The 18,798-nt window shown below is 42.8% G+C and overlaps 1 protein-coding gene across 20 annotated transcripts in view; it reads right to left on the reverse strand.

The window, feature by feature from the left end:
* The window catches only part of MYT1L (myelin transcription factor 1 like), a 664,471-nt gene that overhangs the window by 439,355 nt on the left and 206,318 nt on the right, over nt 1-18,798 (reverse strand). For 18 of the 20 annotated variants that reach the window (XM_089686713.1, XM_089686712.1, XM_089686714.1 and 15 more), the window contains one exon: nt 11,213-11,326. In XM_089686713.1, the coding sequence (XP_089542839.1) occupies nt 11,213-11,319 (107 nt within the window). In that variant the 5' untranslated portion in view covers nt 11,320-11,326. Of the gene's footprint in view, nt 1-11,212; nt 11,329-18,798 lie in introns of those variants that run through there. The other 2 variants (XM_089686729.1, XM_089686726.1) reach the window with 1 other exon arrangement.

Consider the following 18,798-nt stretch of genomic DNA (forward strand, 5'->3'; position numbering starts at 1 on the left):
TATGAGTTCACATCATCCATTTTGTTTGCAATTGAAGGGAGGATTTGCAGCATGTTTTGTATTTGGTTTCTTTTGTCAATTTGGTAAGGTATATTGATTGACAGGAGATCTTGTGTTTGGGTTTTTGTTTTGTTTGTGTTTGTGCATTCACTTTCACTTTTTCTTGCTGTGATAGATTTTCACGTTTGCAGTCACTTAGTGTTGGTAGCACATAATGTTTTGATTTATTTATATATATTTTCCCACACAGGTACACTTAGGTGTTTTGTAGGCATATTAAGTTATAAGGATAATGCACTATGGTTATTTCTTTATTTTGAGGTAATATGGGAACAAGGAAGAACTGTGTATGACTATGCATATCTTTGGACAGTTCACTACTACCTTTTGGATTTATTTAGAATATTAATTTTCAGATCACAATTTTGGGTTTTTGCACGCATACTTTTACTTTTTTTTATTAATATTTATGTGGCTCATTATCACTGTTTGGTTTGAGCTATGTTTGGCAAACTTCAAGTTCAGATGCCAAACGTCATTGAAATTAATGGTATTCAAATCTGTCAGATCAAAAATGCCTATTTGCTGAGCAATAGGCAAAGGGTTTTCAAAAAATAGCATATGGGTGGAGCCATGAGGGGAACATGTGCTAGTGCAATGTTGAGGGCATGTGGCTTGATATGGTTCAAAAAGTGTGGGTATGGGGGTGCACACTCTTGTCCCATCCCTCCCCTGGCCAGCCAGGTTGCATCCTCAGGTTAAAGGTCTAGCACAGCAATGGGCAAACTACGGCCCGCGGGCCGTATACGGCCCGGCGGACCTTTTAATCCGGCCCGCGGAGAACGTGAGGGGAGCTAGGCTCCTCTCACAGTCCGCCCTGAAGACCGGTGTAGCATGAAAATCTGTCTCCTATGAGGATCTGTCCCCCTCGACGTATCTGCGCATGTGCCGGAGATCGCTGATCGGCTGCTAATGCCTGAAACTGGCACATGTGCAGATACATCGAGGGGGACAGATCCTCATAGGAGACAGATTTTCATGGTACACCGGAACGGCGCGGGAACACGACGAGAGGAACGCGCGGAGCAAAGGTAAGTGAATTGACACAGGGGGGACTTGGGGACTTAATATGGGGGATGAATTACTATAGGGGGGATGAATTACTATGGGGGATGAATTACTATATGGGGGATGAATTACTATAGGGGGGATGAATTACTATAGGGGATTAAATACTATAGGGGGGATGAATTACTATATGGGGGATTAATTACTATATGAGGGGTGAATTACTATATGAGGGGTGAATTACTATATGGGGGATGAATTACTATGGGGGATGAATTACTATGCTTACTATGGGGGAATATTACTATACTTACTATGGATGACACATACACATCATTCATCTACTCTTGGTCCGGCCCCCGGGTCCAATATATGAACCCATTGCGGCCCTCAAGTCAAAAAGTTTGCCCACCCCTGGTCTAGCATTAGCATTTTTAGGGGGACTTCACACATTTTTTTTTTGCATGGAATCCCCCTTGAAATCCATACCAGACCACAAGGGTATGGTATAGAATTTGGAGGGGGGCTCAAGCCAATTTATTTTTGCATGGGGTCCCACTTATTATTCATGCCAGACCTAAAGGATCTCATATGAAGTGCCTTTTATTTATTACTCTCCCCTTGCATATGTACAATAGCATAAGTAGCATGACGTATGGCTCCTGCCGACCAGCTAATATTTGTGCATTTGTCTGAATGCATGAACACCCATTGTTCAGTATAAACTTGTGTTTGCATAGACTCTTGAGCTCATCTCTTTGGAGCCTCTTACAGGCCTTGTCTATACATGACTTGTGCTCCATGTACACAGATACTGTATCAGTACATGGTTCAGAGTTGTTTACATGCCTTATTTTGTGAATAGTCCCTTATTTGTTAAACTGATTTTTTTGTAAGTATATCAGCACTTTTTTTCAAATCACTACCTCTGTCTGCCCTTGACTATGTGGTAACCAGTGCTTACATTCCAAGCACACTTGGGAATCTTTAAATCAGACTTAAGAAGATTAATTGAGTCCATAAAGCTGGCATATGCATGTAAATGAGTGGGCTGCTTTCTGTAGATTCCAAGTTCCAAGTGTTGGAGTATAGGTAAACATATAATATATTTGTATGAAAACACAAAATTACATTTCTGAGCACTGTGAATATTTATGAATATCAGCGTCTGCGACTGTTAATGTTTTCAGGATAGGTTCGCCGTGACACACATTTAAAAGGGTTTACTACTTAAAGCTGGACGGGTACTGTACAGTACCATAAAGCCCTGCTGCAGGTGGCATTCCTCTCTGCTGCTGAAATAATTCCTCCCCCACCTTTTCAAATGAAGAGCTACGTCCTCCAAGGTTCTGCAGCACAATTAGAAAATATGAATGTATTTACAGCAGGAATGCATCATCAGTTTGATCAGTACTGCAAATTATCTGCCTCTGTGGCACCTTGTCATACCTTGATTAATGTGTCATAGAGACACCTAAGAAACATGAGTGCAGACATCCATAAAAACCTCAAAACGTAAACTAAGTCTGCACCAAGTGGAATGATGATAAGACCAGCCACTAGAAAAGGAAATTAGCATTGCACCGATAGCGGTATAGGTGGCCATACTAAGCATTGTCATGAGAACTCGTACTTGTGAAAATGCTCCGATGCCTTAAACCGATAAATTTGTAGTGCGATTTGAGCCCGTACAAAATAAATGGGCTCATATCACATGTGATATGAACAGGAATGCGGTGCGATTCCTGTGCAAATAACATCCGGTTTCCCTGTGGGTGTGGGGAGATTTGCAGTGCAATTTGAGCCATTCATTTTGTATGAGCTCAAGTCGCACCGCAAAGATATCGGTTAGTGGTATCGGCGAGTACTTGAGCACAAGTATCGGTACTCGTACTTTCAGATAAAAAAAACAGTTTTGGTGCAACTATATAGATAAAAATAAATATAGACGAAATAATTGTATAAATAATTCCTAAATGAAATTTTATATATATATATATATATATATATATATATATATATATATATATATATATATATAAAATCACCAGATATGCAGTTTTATTTTTACAATCTTAAAAACAAACATTAAGCTACAATACAAATTGTGGTGGTGTCATAAAAGATGGTATTGTCAGGAATCTAGGAGTGACCAGAAAGGTGTGGACTGACACAGGGAAACGCAGGTCTCAGGTACAATATAATACAGTTTATTATTAGCCACCCAGATATATATATATATATATATATATATATATATATATATATATATAAACGCACAGTGAACAAACTAACCTTCCACTAATCTTAGGAGGTGCAGGAACACAGGCGTAGTCAGGGCTGGAGAGGTGGAATGGTCAGGCCGGCCGTAGGGTTCTGTAACAACCGTCTGGTGGTACCTCTAGCGGTCCTCAGGGCAGGATTCCCCAGGGTGCGGAGTCTAAGCCCCAGTCTGCCTTTTCACCAGAGCCCCTGATGGTGGGGATGGACTTGGCGCAGGACTGAGACTAGGTCGCGGCCCTTGCGTACACCTGCTAGTGGTAGAGGGATCCACCAGAGGTATGTGCAGGTACGGCTGGATCCGTGCAGGATGGATGGATGGCAGAGTAGTTAGCGTGGTCAGACAAGCCGGGTCGGTAACGGTGGAGGCAGATCAGTACAGAGCAGCAGGCAAAGAGTAAACGGGTCACAAGCCAAGGTACAGCAACAGGAGGTCAAACAGCATAGGAGTAGGCAGAAGAATAGTCATGGATGAGCCAGTAGTCAGAACAGGAGACGGTCAACAGAGATCAGGATCAAGCCGGGTCAGCAACAAAGCAGGAACACAGGATACAGGTACAGAGGCTCATGGGAAAACATACACCAAGGCCCAGAGCACAGACCTGGTCATGCCTTAAATACACCTTTCTGCAATCAGCCCCAGGTTTGGCTGATTGCTCATGTGAGCTTCTGGCTGCTGAGAGCACCCGCTGGTCAGCTCTGGTACTGCAACCCCCCACAGTCTGGCTGGGTTTCCTGCTGGTAGACTTCCCTTTGTGTAGGAGAACCCAGGAAGGCAGGTCACTGGGCACAGGATTTCCAGGAGCAGGCTGGGAATCAGTTATTGGCCAGTATAGCTGGACATCAGGGGCTGGCATGTCGGGCTGTGCAGCGGGCAGAGGCACGTCAGCGGGCACCGAGTCACCTGGCACGACAGCGGGCACCGAGTCACCTGGCACGTCAGAGGGCACCGAGCCATCTAGCAGAACCGCGGGCACAGCGTCACCTGGCAAGTCAGCAGGCACCAAGTCACTGGGCATGTCAGCGGGCACCGAGCCATCTAGCAGAACCGCGGGTACCGGGTCACCAAGCTCGACAGCAGGCACCAAATTAACTGGCACAACAGTGGGCACTGAATCAACTGGCACGACAGCGGGCACCAAGTCATCAGGCATCAGGTCATGTGGCTCAACAGCGGGCACTGGGTCCTCAGGCATCAGGTCATCTGGCTCGACAGCGGGCACCGAGTCATCAGGCATCAAGTCATCCGGCTCAACAGCGGGCACCGAGTCAACTGGCACGACAGTGGGCACCGAGTCAACTGGCACCGAGTCAACTGGTACGACAGCGGGCACCAAGTCAACCGGCACGACAGCGGGCACCGACTCATCAGGCATCAAGTCATCTGGCTCGACAGCGGGCACCAAGTCAATTGGCACCGAGTCAACTGGTACGACAGCGGGCACCAAGTCAACTGGCACGACAGCGGGCACCGAATCATCAGGCATCAAGTCATCAGACTCGACAGCGGGCACAGAGTCAACTGGCACGTCAGTGGGCACCAAGTCAACTGGCACGACAGCGGGCACCGAATCATCAGGCATCAAGTCATCTGGCTTGACAGCGGGCACCGAGTCAGCTGGCACCGAGTCAACTGGCATGACAGCGGGCACCGAGTCAACTGGCACCGAGTCAACTGGTACAACAGCGGGCACCAAGTCAACCGGCATGACAGCGGGCACCGAGTCGACTGGCACAACAGCGGGCACCGAGTCAACTAGCACGACAGTGGGCACCGAGTCACCTGGCACGACAGCGGGCACCGAGTCACCTGGCACGACAGCGGGCACCGAGCCATCTAGCAGAACCGCGGGCACAGCGTCACCTGGCAAGGCAGCGGGCACCAAGTCACTGGGCATGTCAGCGGGCACCGAGCCATCTAGCAGAACCGCGGGTACCGGGTCACCAAGCTCGACAGCAGGCACCAAATTAACTGGCACAACAGTGGGCACTGAATCAACTGGCACGACAGCGGGCACCAAGTCATCAGGCATCAGGTCATGTGGCTCAACAGCGGGCACTGGGTCCTCAGGCATCAGGTCATCTGGCTCGACAGCGGGCACCGAGTCAACTGGCACGACAGCGGGCACCGAGTCATCAGGCATCAAGTCATCCGGCTCAACAGCGGGCACCGAGTCAACTGGCACGACAGTGGGCACCGAGTCAACTGGCACCGAGTCAACTAGTACGACAGCGGGCACCAAGTCAACCGGCACGACAGCGGGCACCGACTCATCAGGCATCAAGTCATCTGGCTCGACAGCGGGCACCGAGTCAATTGGCACCGAGTCAACTGGTACGACAGCGGGCACCAAGTCAACTGGCACGACAGCGGGCACCGAATCATCAGGCATCAAGTCATCAGACTCGACAGCGGGCACAGAGTCAACTGGCACGTCAGTGGGCACCGAGTCAACTGGCACCGAGTCAACTGGTTTGACAGCGGGCACCAAGTCAACTGGCACGACAGCGGGCACCGAATCATCAGGCATCAAGTCATCTGGCTTGACAGTGGGCACCGAGTCAGCTGGCACCGAGTCAACTGGCATGACAGCGGGCACCGAGTCAACTGGCACCGAGTCAACTGGTACAACAGCGGGCACCAAGTCAACCGGCACGACAGCGGGCACCGAATCAGGCATCAAGTCATCTGGCTCGACAGCGGGCACCGAGTCAACTGGCACCGAGTCGACTGGCACAACAGCGGGCACCGAGTCAACTGGCACGACAGTGGGCACCGAGTCAACTGGCACGATGGTACAGTGAGTGGGAGCAGGGTACTGACATGTGGTAGATTGCTGGGTATACTGGGCTGTCACTGGGGGGGCTGTCACTGGGGGTGCTGTCGGGAATGCAGGAAAAGAGCTTTGAGCAGAGGAATGATGAGAAACAGGACTGGTTCGTTGCAAGCTGATTGAGGCTGGGTGTAACAAGTCTGACCATGTCTACAGTAAGGGTTGGACAACGCTCAGCTTACACAAGGCCTGTCTGGTCAAAGATTGCACTGCGTTTATACACTTCTTTAGCACCTGTGGTGAACATGCTGAATAATGCTCCAAGAAGCAATCCGGATCATCCTCCAACAACCATACCAGTGATATTATTTGACTCGCCCTGAATGGAGGAAGAAATTCATCCCTGCTTTCAGAGGTACTAGATGAAGCCAACTCAACACAAGCCTGAATCAATGGTTGCACCTCAGAGAGCTCTAGGTCCTGACCTACTAGGGAATGAGCGACCCGTATGCACTCTAGTAGCTGATCCCTGGTATACTCCCGCAGAGTCTGATAGGCATATTCTCTGTCATCAAAGACTAGCATAGACAAATATATAACCTCATCAGGATGCATTCTTCACAACAAGTCAAGATGGCTTCCCTGTGCAGCCACTTCTGGTCAGGAAAGGCCTTGGTGTGATGTCAGGAATCTAGGAGTGGCCAGAAAGGTGTGGACTGACACAGGGAAACGCAGGTCTCAGGTACAATATAATACAGTTTATTATTAGCCACCCAGATATATATATATAAACGCACAGTGAACAAACTAACCTTCCACTAATCTTAGGAGGTGCAGGAACACAGGCGTAGTCAGGGCTGGAGAGGTGGAATGGTCAGGCCGGCCGTAGGGTTCTGTAACGACCGTCTGGTGGTACCTCTAGCGGTCCTCAGGGCAGGATTCCCCAGGGCGCGGAGTCTAAGCCCCAGTCTGCCTTTTCACCAGAGCCCCTGATGGTGGGGATGGACTTGGCGCAGGACTGAGACCAGGTCGCGGCCCCTGAGTACACCTGCTAGTGGTAGAGGGATCCGCCAGAGGTATGTGCAGGTACGGCTGGATCCGTGCAGGATGGATGGATGGCAGAGTAGTTAGCGTGGTCAGACAAGCCGGGTCGGTAACGGTGGAGGCAGATCAGTACAGAGCAGCAGGCAAAGAGTAAACGGGTCACAAGCCAAGGTACAGCAACAGGAGGTCAAACAGCATAGGAGTAGGCAGAAGAATAGTCATGGATGAGCCAGTAGTCAGAACAGGAGACGGTCAACAGAGATCAGGATCAAGCCGGGTCAGCAACGAAGCAGGAACACAGGATACAGGTACAGAGGCTCATGGGAAAACATACACCAAGGCCCAGAGCACAGACCTGGTCATGCCTCAAATACACCTTTCTGCAATCAGCCCCAGGTTTGGCTGATTGCTCATGTGAGCTTCTGGCTGCTGAGAGCACCCGCTGGTCAGCTCTGGTACTGCAGCCCACACGGCAGGCGAGTCCCACCACCAGTGCTGAGTCCATTCCTGACAGGTATTTGCAATGTAGAGGTAGGTCTTGTATAAATCGTACTTGACACGTTTCGAGACCAATGTCAATCTCTTCCTCAGAAGTGCTCAAGAAGGCAAGATGCATAACCCCATGTGGAGTAAGAACCCCCAAGGAATTAAAAACTTGTTTGGCGTAAAAAAGCGTCAAGTACGATTTATTCATGACCTACCTGTACATTGGAAATACCATCTTTGATGACACCGCTGAAATTTGTATTGTAGCTTTATGTTTGTTTTTAAGATTGTAAAAATAAAACTGCATATCTTTTAAACTTTTGAATTGTTCAAGTTTATCATATAAGAGAATTGTGCCGTTAAAGTCCCACCAAAAAGAGGTCTTCCCCATTGTATCTTTTAGGGATGATGGCACCCCTTGTATCATACCCCTGTCACTCTTTAGTGACAGGAGATAGGAAGAAAAGTAAATCCTTCTAAAAGGGGTTATTTACACAAGCATTGTCTTTTGAAGAGCAATCTGTGGTGCCCTGCTTTTCAGACATGCGATGAGGAGGCAATTGTATAATAGCCTGTGTTAACTCCTAAAAGCCCGCACCACTACAATGGTGTGTAGTGAGGTTGTGTTCACTTGACGGGCAGGATATAGTTTCCTGCACCTCAATGCATATTATTGCAGCTGAGCCACAGCCTATGTATACCCTATATGGCTGCCTTTGCGACTTAGGAAGGGTGGTTGGGGGCGGTAAGAACTAGCCTGTTTTTACCAACCCCCCAACACCAAGCTCAAACTAAACCTTAATCTGACCATGCACTGGTAGATTTTTGCACAAATGTTTGTAAGAAAGATCTCTTCGTGTTCTCCTATCTAGCTATTTGTTTGTACTGTAAATATGTAATTATAAGTCTTCATCCATAGTCGGGCCAAAGCTGGAGGGCTAATTGCATTCCCACCCCTGCTGAAAGCATTCATAACCTCCTTTACTACCAAAAAAAAAATCAATATTTGACTTATACATTTTTTTAAGTCAACACCAACTATATAAGAATCCTACCCCCAAATTCATCTCAAAATGGGCTCGTGGATTAAGACTTCCAGAGGAGGAAATGGAGCACCTAATGAAAAAGGGTTGGATCTCTGTGTGTAAAGCTACCGCAAATGAAAGCTGGTGAGAAATTATACATAAAGCATAGTACACCTTTAATGCACCCATTCAACACCTTTTCCATGTTGTTTATCTTACTGAGTGCCTAAAATGCAATTCCAATTCACATAACTTGAGCCATTTGCTGTTGTCATGTCCCTGAATTCAACTCATATAGACCCAAACTACAAATCATTTGACCCAATTGATGGGACAGGAGATTCCTTTCTGCACCATTACTCCAATTCCAATCTATTTCTCAATCAGACAGGGCAACCTCCTCCTTAAATAGATTTAAACATCCAACTATTTTGGCAATAAAACTGATCCTAATGCATGGAATTAAACCACATCTTTCCTCAAATCAGATCTCTCATGAAAAATATACAATCTAATGCTTCTTGACAAACTGGAAGCCTCAAACACAAGGATACCCTTACTAAAAGGTTCTTCAATACATGGACCTCTTATTTGCTCTATTCCTTGATGCTCACTCAACTTATAGAAACTATTATGTTGTTTAAATATCTTACTGAGAAGTTGAAAGGTTTCCTGGGTCCTCTAGAATGTTTCTGATGCAAGCACCATCCCCCTCCTATCTGACATTTCTTGCTATCCTTGAAAACTGATTGAAATGCACAGCTTTCTTTTTTTCTTCTATTAAAGCGGTATTAAACCCAAAAGCAAACATTTATTATATTGCAGCCTTCCAATTCTTAAATGTGATGACTGCCTTCATTTTCTTTTATAGTCTTTCTTTCCCCTATTTTCACCTGGTAATCTAGCCAATAAGTCTGTTGTTTTTTAACAGAACAAGCTCACCTTCAAATGTATCAGTTATAGTGTCGAGACAAACCATTTACCACTGACATGTAACACCTTAAAAAAAAAGTGTTGCTGTAACCTCTTATAAAGTGGGAGCTGGAGTTTGGCTTCAGTTTGTTATTGTATTTAAATCTGCTAGAATATCTAACACTCTCCTCCTGACAATGCTGCTGTCCAAAGGCCCCCTTGTGCTCCAGAGTGGGGGCAAGCTAATACACGAGGCATGTTACTGGCCAGATAATCAGATGAAAAAAAAGGGGAAAAACACCTGAAAAAAACAATGTAGCCACCACATCTTATTATTGGTAACCTGCAATATATTACATTTTTGGTTTTGGAATTAATAAGTATTATTCTCTAACCCATATCTTATACATGTCTAGGCAAATGGTGAGTTAAGATTGTGCTAAAAAATGTGTGGACTGATTATTAGAATTTTACTGACCCACCATTAGGATTATGCTGCAATTCATTCCTAGATCCATATGTCAGACTCAATGACAGTATACAGGCAGAGCAGTTTAGGGGCATTTAGCCCCAGGCCTTTATCTGCTCCACATATACATAATTACATTTGAAAATGGTTGTCAATTTGACCCTATCAGTTATTAGAATATGTACTGATTGTTCTCAAATCGATGTTTCTCACTGGGAAGACCTGCATGCTGCTGTTTCTCCTGCCTTAGTTCTTGTGCAGCTAAGAACAGAGGAAAAAAGGTATTTATAATGTTTTTTATATCTATACACAAATGCTTTGCATTTAATTTCTATTTTAAACTGAATGGGTTGTTTTACAAGGTGTGGGTTTACAATCACTTTAACATTTTAATTTGCAATGAATGGAATTTCCTGAACAAAACCACATTCACTGTTAGAATTTTGCTCATTTGAAAGAAAAAAATCCATCCTGCTCCTATGATATTTTTACATCATTACAGCTGAAAATGGTTGTCAATTTGACCCTATCAGTTGTTAGAAAATGTACTGATTGTTCTCAAATCGATGTTTTCTAACAACATTCTATTTGTGTATGGCAAGCTTTAGAGCCTCTAACCCATCCACCTCTATGAGTTAGGCCATACTATTAATTCCCTTCTTGCCTCTATACCCCACCCCCAATGTCCATAAGAGATGTGAACAAGCTTCATTTTCACACACCGAGGTTCAAACTGGTAAAGGCATAAAAAATGAAATATTGATCTGAAGAAGTGTCATGCTGGGAAATAGATCTTACCACTCTCTGTCCCAAAATTACTTTGTGGTTTCAAGCAGTATATATGAAAGAGTCAGGTTTCTAGAAACAATATTAGTAGCCTAAATGATATACTTCAATCAGTAATGGATCCATTTCACAGGTTCCTAAAGATCCGTGTCTTCTTAAATATCAGATTGTTGTACAAAATAGATGGCGAGATTACTCATGGCAGCTTTGTTTTTCATGGACACATGATTAATCAGTGACATCATCCACCATATGACATCACCAAAGATAACGTCTTATAATGGCACAAATACATGATGAGCCAAGTGTAAAGAAACAATCAAGCCAAGAACAGAACTGCTAAAAGGCATTCATGACTCTAAACATACCTGGTGTGTCCTGGCGGTATAATTGCTCTTTTCTTCCAGACCTTGAGCTTTGAGATATTAGGGGGAGGGGGTGAATCAAAATGGTCCTCAGCTTTTGCAGTTCTCATTCATTTTCTAAAAAAGAAATGATAATTATTAAATGTAGCAGAAATATAACAGTCATACCATATGAAAACAAAATAAACTATTAATGTGTGTTTGTACTGACAAGACCAGAATCAAAGACAGAAGGACATTTATTCTATTCAGGACCATTTTTTACACGTTACCCATTGCAATGACAATATGAATTAGCCCACACTTAGGGTCCATGCACAGTGGCTTAAAAAACACCAGTACTCTTGGCAGAATAAAAACCTCATTTGAGCGTTTTTTTGTACTAGCGTTTAGAAGGGTTTAGTGTTTTATTTTTACCAGAAAACAGCTCTTAAAAACACAAAACAGAGGAGTTTTTTTTCTGCCTATAAACACTGAGCTTAACCCCTTCATGCCTACGAGTAAAACAAATCTTAAAGCCTAAAGTAAAACTTTACAACTTTGACATATGTAATAAAACCGTACATATCATCACAACTACTTTGTACATCCAGATGAATTATACATTGTTTTTTTTCAGGATAAATTGGGCTTTCATTTGCTGGTAAATGCTAATGGATATCCCCTGAGAACTGGGCCAAAATAGTAAATAAAAAAAAGTTTTTTAATCTATCTGTGTGTTTCTGGTTACTACCATAACCTGCCATCAAAGAACAACCCCAAATAAATTTTACAACTCTTGATGATCGCAGCGATACCATATATGTGTATGTTATTTGTTGTTTGTAACTGTAGTACAGCCAAGAAACAATAGTGCACATTTTTTCTTTTGTTTTCTACCTAAAACTCACTGACACTGACACTAATTGACACTGATACCGATTAAAAGACCCTAATCTTGACCCAAACACTAACCCTGGCACTGAACAAACCTTGATCTAGGTATTTTTTTTTTATTTTTAATATTTATTTATCTTTTTTTTTTTTTTAACAAGCATTTTTTTTTCTCTTTGCAAGGAGAGAGAGAGATACAATGTATCTCTCTCCTCCATTCAGTGAGAAAAAAAAAACAAGGTGGACTGGCTTCACAGTGACTGATCACTTTGATTGCCAATCAGAGGCTATCACAGCAATCATGTGACCCGGAATCGGGAGTCCCAGGTCCCGATAGTTAGAAAGCGACCCAAGGCTCTTGGTGACACCCCGGTCTTTGTGCTAGGAGCACGACGTGCGGCGCTCTCCCAGCACAAAGACATGTACGCAAATATGAGACCTCACGGAAAAAAGCTCAGTTCTGCGAGACCACATATTTATGTTACATTGGTGCCAAGGGGTTAAACATTAGTTGCTTCTACAGGTAAAATGCTACACTCTTCTAGGAGCAGCATTTTTTAAGCCAGTGTACATGGAGCTTTACAATGTAGCAGCGGCATCTATTCCAAAGATGTGTATACAGTTTTGTACATGAAAGGAGGTTGACTGCATTCCAATAGATAGAAAATCCAGTGAAATTTAATGAAGAAAATCCATAATACAAAACATCACAGTTCAAAGCAGGCAGAGAACACAGATGTTAACGCGTTTCACGCAATATGCGCTTAGTCATTATGATTGAAGTATTCACAGATGTGAATCAAGTGATGCAAAACACAACAACGCTCAAATCTTGGTGCTCCACAATATTCCACGGTACATGCTACTTGTTTAGGTGTAGCTCTTCACAAATCGGGGAATATTCAAACTGCTATAAAAACACACAAGAGGGCACACTCTCCTCATGCATTACCATAAAATAACAATTTATTAAAAATAGAAAACAAATGCATACCCACAAAATAAACCATAAAAACAGGCATATAACAGATTGTTTCAGTCTCAAAAAAATAGGGTCTTGTTCTAGAAACTCCCTGTTGAAGTAACTACTGCGTTTCAGGAGATAGACTCCTTTCCTTAGAGCTGAGTCAGCTAGTTTTGTCCTGGAACCTCCCTGTTGAAGTAGCTGCTGCGTTTCAGGAGATAGACTCCCTTCTTTAGAGCTGACTAGCTGACTCAGCTCTGAGGAAGGGAGTCTTTCTCCTAAAACGCAGCAGCTACTTCAACAGGGAGGTTACAGAACAAGACCCCGTTATTTGAGACTGAAACAATTGGTTATATCCCTGTTTTTATGGTTCTTTTGTGAGTATCCATAGAGTTATCTATTTTTAATAAATTGTTGTTTTATGGTAATGCATGAAGAGAGTGCACCCACTTGTGTGTTTTTATAGCAATTCACAGATGAACCAAACCTGGACCTAACGATATGCTTAGGTGGCTAGCATACAAGGTGGGCCGACCTGGAGCAGTGTTTGTATGTTGTCTGATGGTGTATACAGTTCTGTACCTCAAAAGTATGCTTCCATGTGTATATACTTTATGCTGCATAGGGTAGCGCACTCTTGACATAAAAAATAGATAGATAGATACATAGAAGATAGATAAATAGATAGATAGATAGATAGATAAATAGATAGATAGATAGATAGAAGATAGATAGATAGATAGATAGATAGATAGATAGATGATAGATAGAAGATAGATAGATAGATAGATAGATAGATAGATAGATAGATAGATAGTAAGGATTTGGTTCGTCAACAGTTTACTAATCTTGCTTGAATTTTAGAGCCTGCAAACTTTGCTGTAGACCCCATTAAAGTCTTTGGGGGGGGGGGGGGGGATTTGTTAATGCATTTCTGGCACATTATCAGGCACTTTTCTGTACATGCAGTCTTTAAGGGCTTATTCACACTGGTATGGTAACCCCAATGCACATGTGTTGCAGTGCCAAAAATGCTCCATATGAGATTTTTGGACTGTTGCAGTGCATTGTGTAGCCTATTCAAGGGAATGTGCTGCCCTATTGCAATGCATATCACCACAGCAGCCGTGTGGTTCTAAAAGCTGAAGGTTTTTAGAGCGTAAAGGTTAAAAATCTTCAGTGTGCAACTCACCACTTATCCCCCACAATACTTATCTGAGCCCCATCGAAATGGTGCACAAGAGCAGCAGTTAACCCAGGTCTCTTTGGCTCAGACACAGCAGTAGGAGCCAATTACAGGCAGTGAGGAGGGAGCGGGGGGCCCAAGCCACACTCTTTGTGTCTTATAGAGAAAGAGATGTGGCTCAGGAGCAAGCATGCACAAATGCCCCCAGAGCAAGCAGCTTGCTCGGTGGGCACTCAGCAGAGGGGAGGAGCCAGGAGCGCCAGCAGGGGACCTGAGAAGAGAAGCATCAGGGCTGCTCTGTGCAATACCATTGCACAGAGAAGTTAAGTATGACATGCTTGTTATTCTTAAAACCAGAAATCTAAATCTTTAATCACTTTAAACACGGGGAAATATGCTTGTAATGCAGTCATGTACTGTATATGTGACACACACACTTAAACAGTTTGAATATCTTAATTCAAGGGGAAGTTGAAGCAAATGAGGCTTTTCTAGTGGACTCTATATATTATTGCAACATTATACCCTGAATTGGCCAAATCTGTTGTGTACTTTGTATGCCTGGAAAATCTTATAAATCCCAATCTGGCCTACATATATCTTACTAGTAAAAACTTCAACACTTCTGAAATAAATGTTTTAGTTCTGTCTACTGAATATAGATCATTCACAGACAATTTTACACTTGCCTTGTAAAAAAATGAGCACTGAGGAATATAAAGGTAGTCTGATTAGCTGCTTCAATGATTCTTTCATCCAAGAACCTTAAAATTTGAAGATGCTAATAAAATGCATCTATATCAATAGCATATGACATATTAACGGAACGGCATACCAGTAATGGTTTCTTTAAGAAGAAAAATTAAAATGAATTGCTGTTTATACTAGGCAATCAAAGCCATTGATTAAAGATTCAACAACAAATGTCAGTGGCTTACAAAATCTTATTTCAGGTGTAGCCCCTAAGAAAATTCTAATGCTCTTGTAGTACCCAGCCCTAGGCTGGCTAAATTTAGTTTTTTGGCTCTGCTGTACTCAGCTGAGAAGCAATCTATTTTTCAGGTCTGGTCAGGTCTCCCTAAGCCTGGTGGTTGATTGCTACTGCCTGCCGCTGAAAAAAGCTTCCAGAAAAAGAATAGAAGGGTCAACCACTGGGTTATGAATATTTATCTGACCCTATCTAATCCCTGGGAGGCTGGCCCAGAAGATGTGGCTGGGGAGACAATAAATATTTGGGCGGGTCTGTTCAGAGCTCTCTCTCTCCTGGGGTCTCTCCCTGGGAGGAAGCTTGTGTGTTACAGAAGAGCTGTTGCTGCTAGGCCTCAATATGTACTTGACTGACGGCCGCAGAGGAACTTGAACTTAAAGAAACTTTCTGTATGGCACTGCCTGTGAAAGCTCAGCTGGAATGGGAAATCCTTTCACTGATGAGTGTTGCAGGGAAGCTGTTTTGAAGCTGTCTCTGGACATTGTGAGTAGGACCTTTTGCCTAGAGCTCAAGGCTTGCCAGTACTTTGAAGGACAGATACCAGAGGTTCCTACAAGGATTGTGACTGCTCATACAGAGTCTCAAACTAGCCTACTGTCTCCTCTGCTTCCAGCATTATTTAAAGCCAATATTAAACCCAATAGGAATTATGTTATATACTGCAGCTTACCAATAATTAGATGTGGTGGCTGCATCAATTTTCTTTTCTTAGACTTTTTTCTATTTGTTTTCACCTGATGATCTGGCCAGTAACACACCTCCTGTATTAGAGTGCCCCCACTCTGGATGAAGGAGCACAGGGGCATCTTTGGACGACACTGTTGTCAGTTTTGAAGAGGGGCATGTTAGATGTACTAGCAGATTTAAATATACTAACAAATTGAAGTCAAACTCCAGTTCACACTTTTATAATCAGTTACAACAAACAGTTTTGTTTCCTTTTAGGATAAAGATTTTACATAAATAATAACTGATCATTGTAAGCACCCCTGCTAGCATTAAATGGTTTGTCTCATTTCTATAAATGATTAATTCTTCTGGGCATCTTATTCTTTTGAAAAACAACAAATTTTCTGGCTGGATATGAAAATAGAAGAAAGAAAGTCTAAAAAGGATCACCAACACAGCCATCACATCTAAGCTGCATTATCGTAAATGTTTGCTATTGGGTTTTATACCACTTTAAGCTGAAATTCCTCTTTATACTAATGATTATTAAATATGTTTCTGTATGCACCTCTAATATATTTATACACAATGAACACACTATAAAGACTTTAGAACATCTTTTTTCTAATATGAAAGTAATCAATCATCTCAATCTTTCATTATAACTGAAGATTATTAACCATTTTTGTTTTTGATTTTAATACCACTTATAGTGATTATAAAGGTTTTTTTTTTCTTAAAACAATAAACATCTTATACTTACCTGCTCTGTGAAATGGTTTTGCACAGAGCGGCCCTGAACCTCTTCTTTTGGGGTCCCCCGAAGGCCCTGCTGGCTCCTCCTTCCTTCTAAGTGCCACCATAGCAAGCAGCTTGTTATGAGAGCATGCGTTTGGGCTCAATCCCAAGCTGGGCTGTTTACATCTATAGACACACACAGTGCAACTCAGTCCCACCCCCCACATCCTCCTCACAAGATATGATTGACAGCAGCAACAGCCAATGGCTTCCACTGCTGCCTCTGTGTCTTGTGAGGACAGAAAGAGAGAGCAGTGCTAGATTGAGATCAGGCTCAGATAATTAATTAGGAGGGGGCTGGGGGGAGCTGATCATGGAACATTTTTGCTTTAACCATTTCCCACTCAATCACTGCACATAAACGGCTGGAAGGGAGATTCACTGTTCTGACTCACTTGATCCTCTAATGGTTGTGTTCCAGACTGGGACATAGGCAATGTGATTGGCCCTCCCAATCACATGCTGGCTGTGTCCAGTCACAGCCATCACAATATAAACAGAGGTGCGCATCTCTGTAGCAGCTCTCCTCACTCCTCATTGGTCCATCAACATCCGGACCAGTGTACCAGTGTAAAAAACATCTGTCCAAGTGTATTAGTGTCCCAACAACATCTGTACCAGTGCACAAAACATATGTCACAGTGTAGTAGTGTCCCATCAACATCCGTACCAGTGCACAAAACATCTGTCACAGTGTACTAGTGTTCCATCATCATTTGTCACAGTGTGCCAATGCACAAAAACATCTGCAATATTGTTCCATTGCAACATCAACATCTGTTAGTGTCTAGTGGATTGTTAACATCTGTAGCTGTCCATTGGTGTACAATCAACATCTGCCACAGCGTATAAGTGCACAAAATCATCTGTCAATGTACCAGTGTCCCACTAATAAATAAATAAATACTTTAAAGAATCCCTGTCCCCCCATGCTTGCATGCAAAGGTGAAAGTACAGGTTAGTTCTACGCATACGTAAACGGCAATCACACGACAGATACTGCCACGAATGTCAGAGTGAGCGCAATATTTCTAGCACCAGACCTCCTCTGTAACTCTAAACTGGTAACCTGTAAAGGCTTATAAAGTGTACCCTATGGAGATTTTTAAATACTGAAGTTTGGCACCATTTCACAAGTGTGCACAATTTTAAAGCAGGACATTTTTGGTATCTATTTACTCTGCGTAACACATGTGACATAAACATTTGCAAAACCCACCATTTTATTCTTTAAGGCCTCTGCTAAAGAATATATATAATTTTGGGGGATTCTAAGTAATTTTATCGCAAAAATTCAGATTTTTACTGATAAAAAGTATCAGAAGAAGGCTTAGTCTTAAAGTGGATAATGCCTGAAGGTGCTCCTTGGATGCTGGGCCTCTCTATGTGGCTAGACTGTAAAAAAGTATTAACATATTCAGGAGCAGTAGCAGAATGTGTTTTGGGGTGTAGCTGAAAATATGTTTATGATGTGTGTGAGAAATAACCTGTTAATATCACATTTTTGAGAAAAAAAAATATTTTATTTAATTTCTTCATTTTCCAAAGAACTGTGGGAAAAAAATTACAACTTCAAAAAACTCACCATGCCACTTACTAAATACCTTGGACTCTCAACTTTCCAAAACGGGGTCATTTGGGAGATATTTGTACTATCCTGGCATATTAGCGCCTCAAGAAATTAGATCAGCCATCAGTACACAAGGTGTGATCAATTTTCATTGATAGATACCATAGCTTGCAGACTCAGACCAAATAATATGCACTGATTTGGGTTATTTTTACCAAAGAAAATGTAGCAATAAACTTTGCATATTTGCAAAATTTTATAACAGAAACTAAACAAAAAACACTTTTTTTTTCAAATTGTTCAGTCTTTTTTAATTTATTGCACAAAAAACAATTAAAAAACCCCAGTGGTGATTAAATCACCAAAAGAAAGCTCTATTTGTCTCAGAAAAATTATAAAAATATCATATGGGTGCAGTGTTGCATGACTGAGTAATTATCATTCAAAGTGAGACAGCACTGAAAGTTGAAAACTGGTCTGGGCAGGAAGGGGGGGGAGCAGGTAATGAAGAAAATGCAGGTAAAAGAACTCCCATATATGT

This window comes from Staurois parvus, unplaced genomic scaffold (assembly GCF_062004578.1).
Source record: "Staurois parvus isolate SC_StPar_1 unplaced genomic scaffold, SC_StPar_1.0 ptg000409l, whole genome shotgun sequence".
Taxonomy (NCBI): Eukaryota; Metazoa; Chordata; class Amphibia; order Anura; family Ranidae; genus Staurois; species Staurois parvus.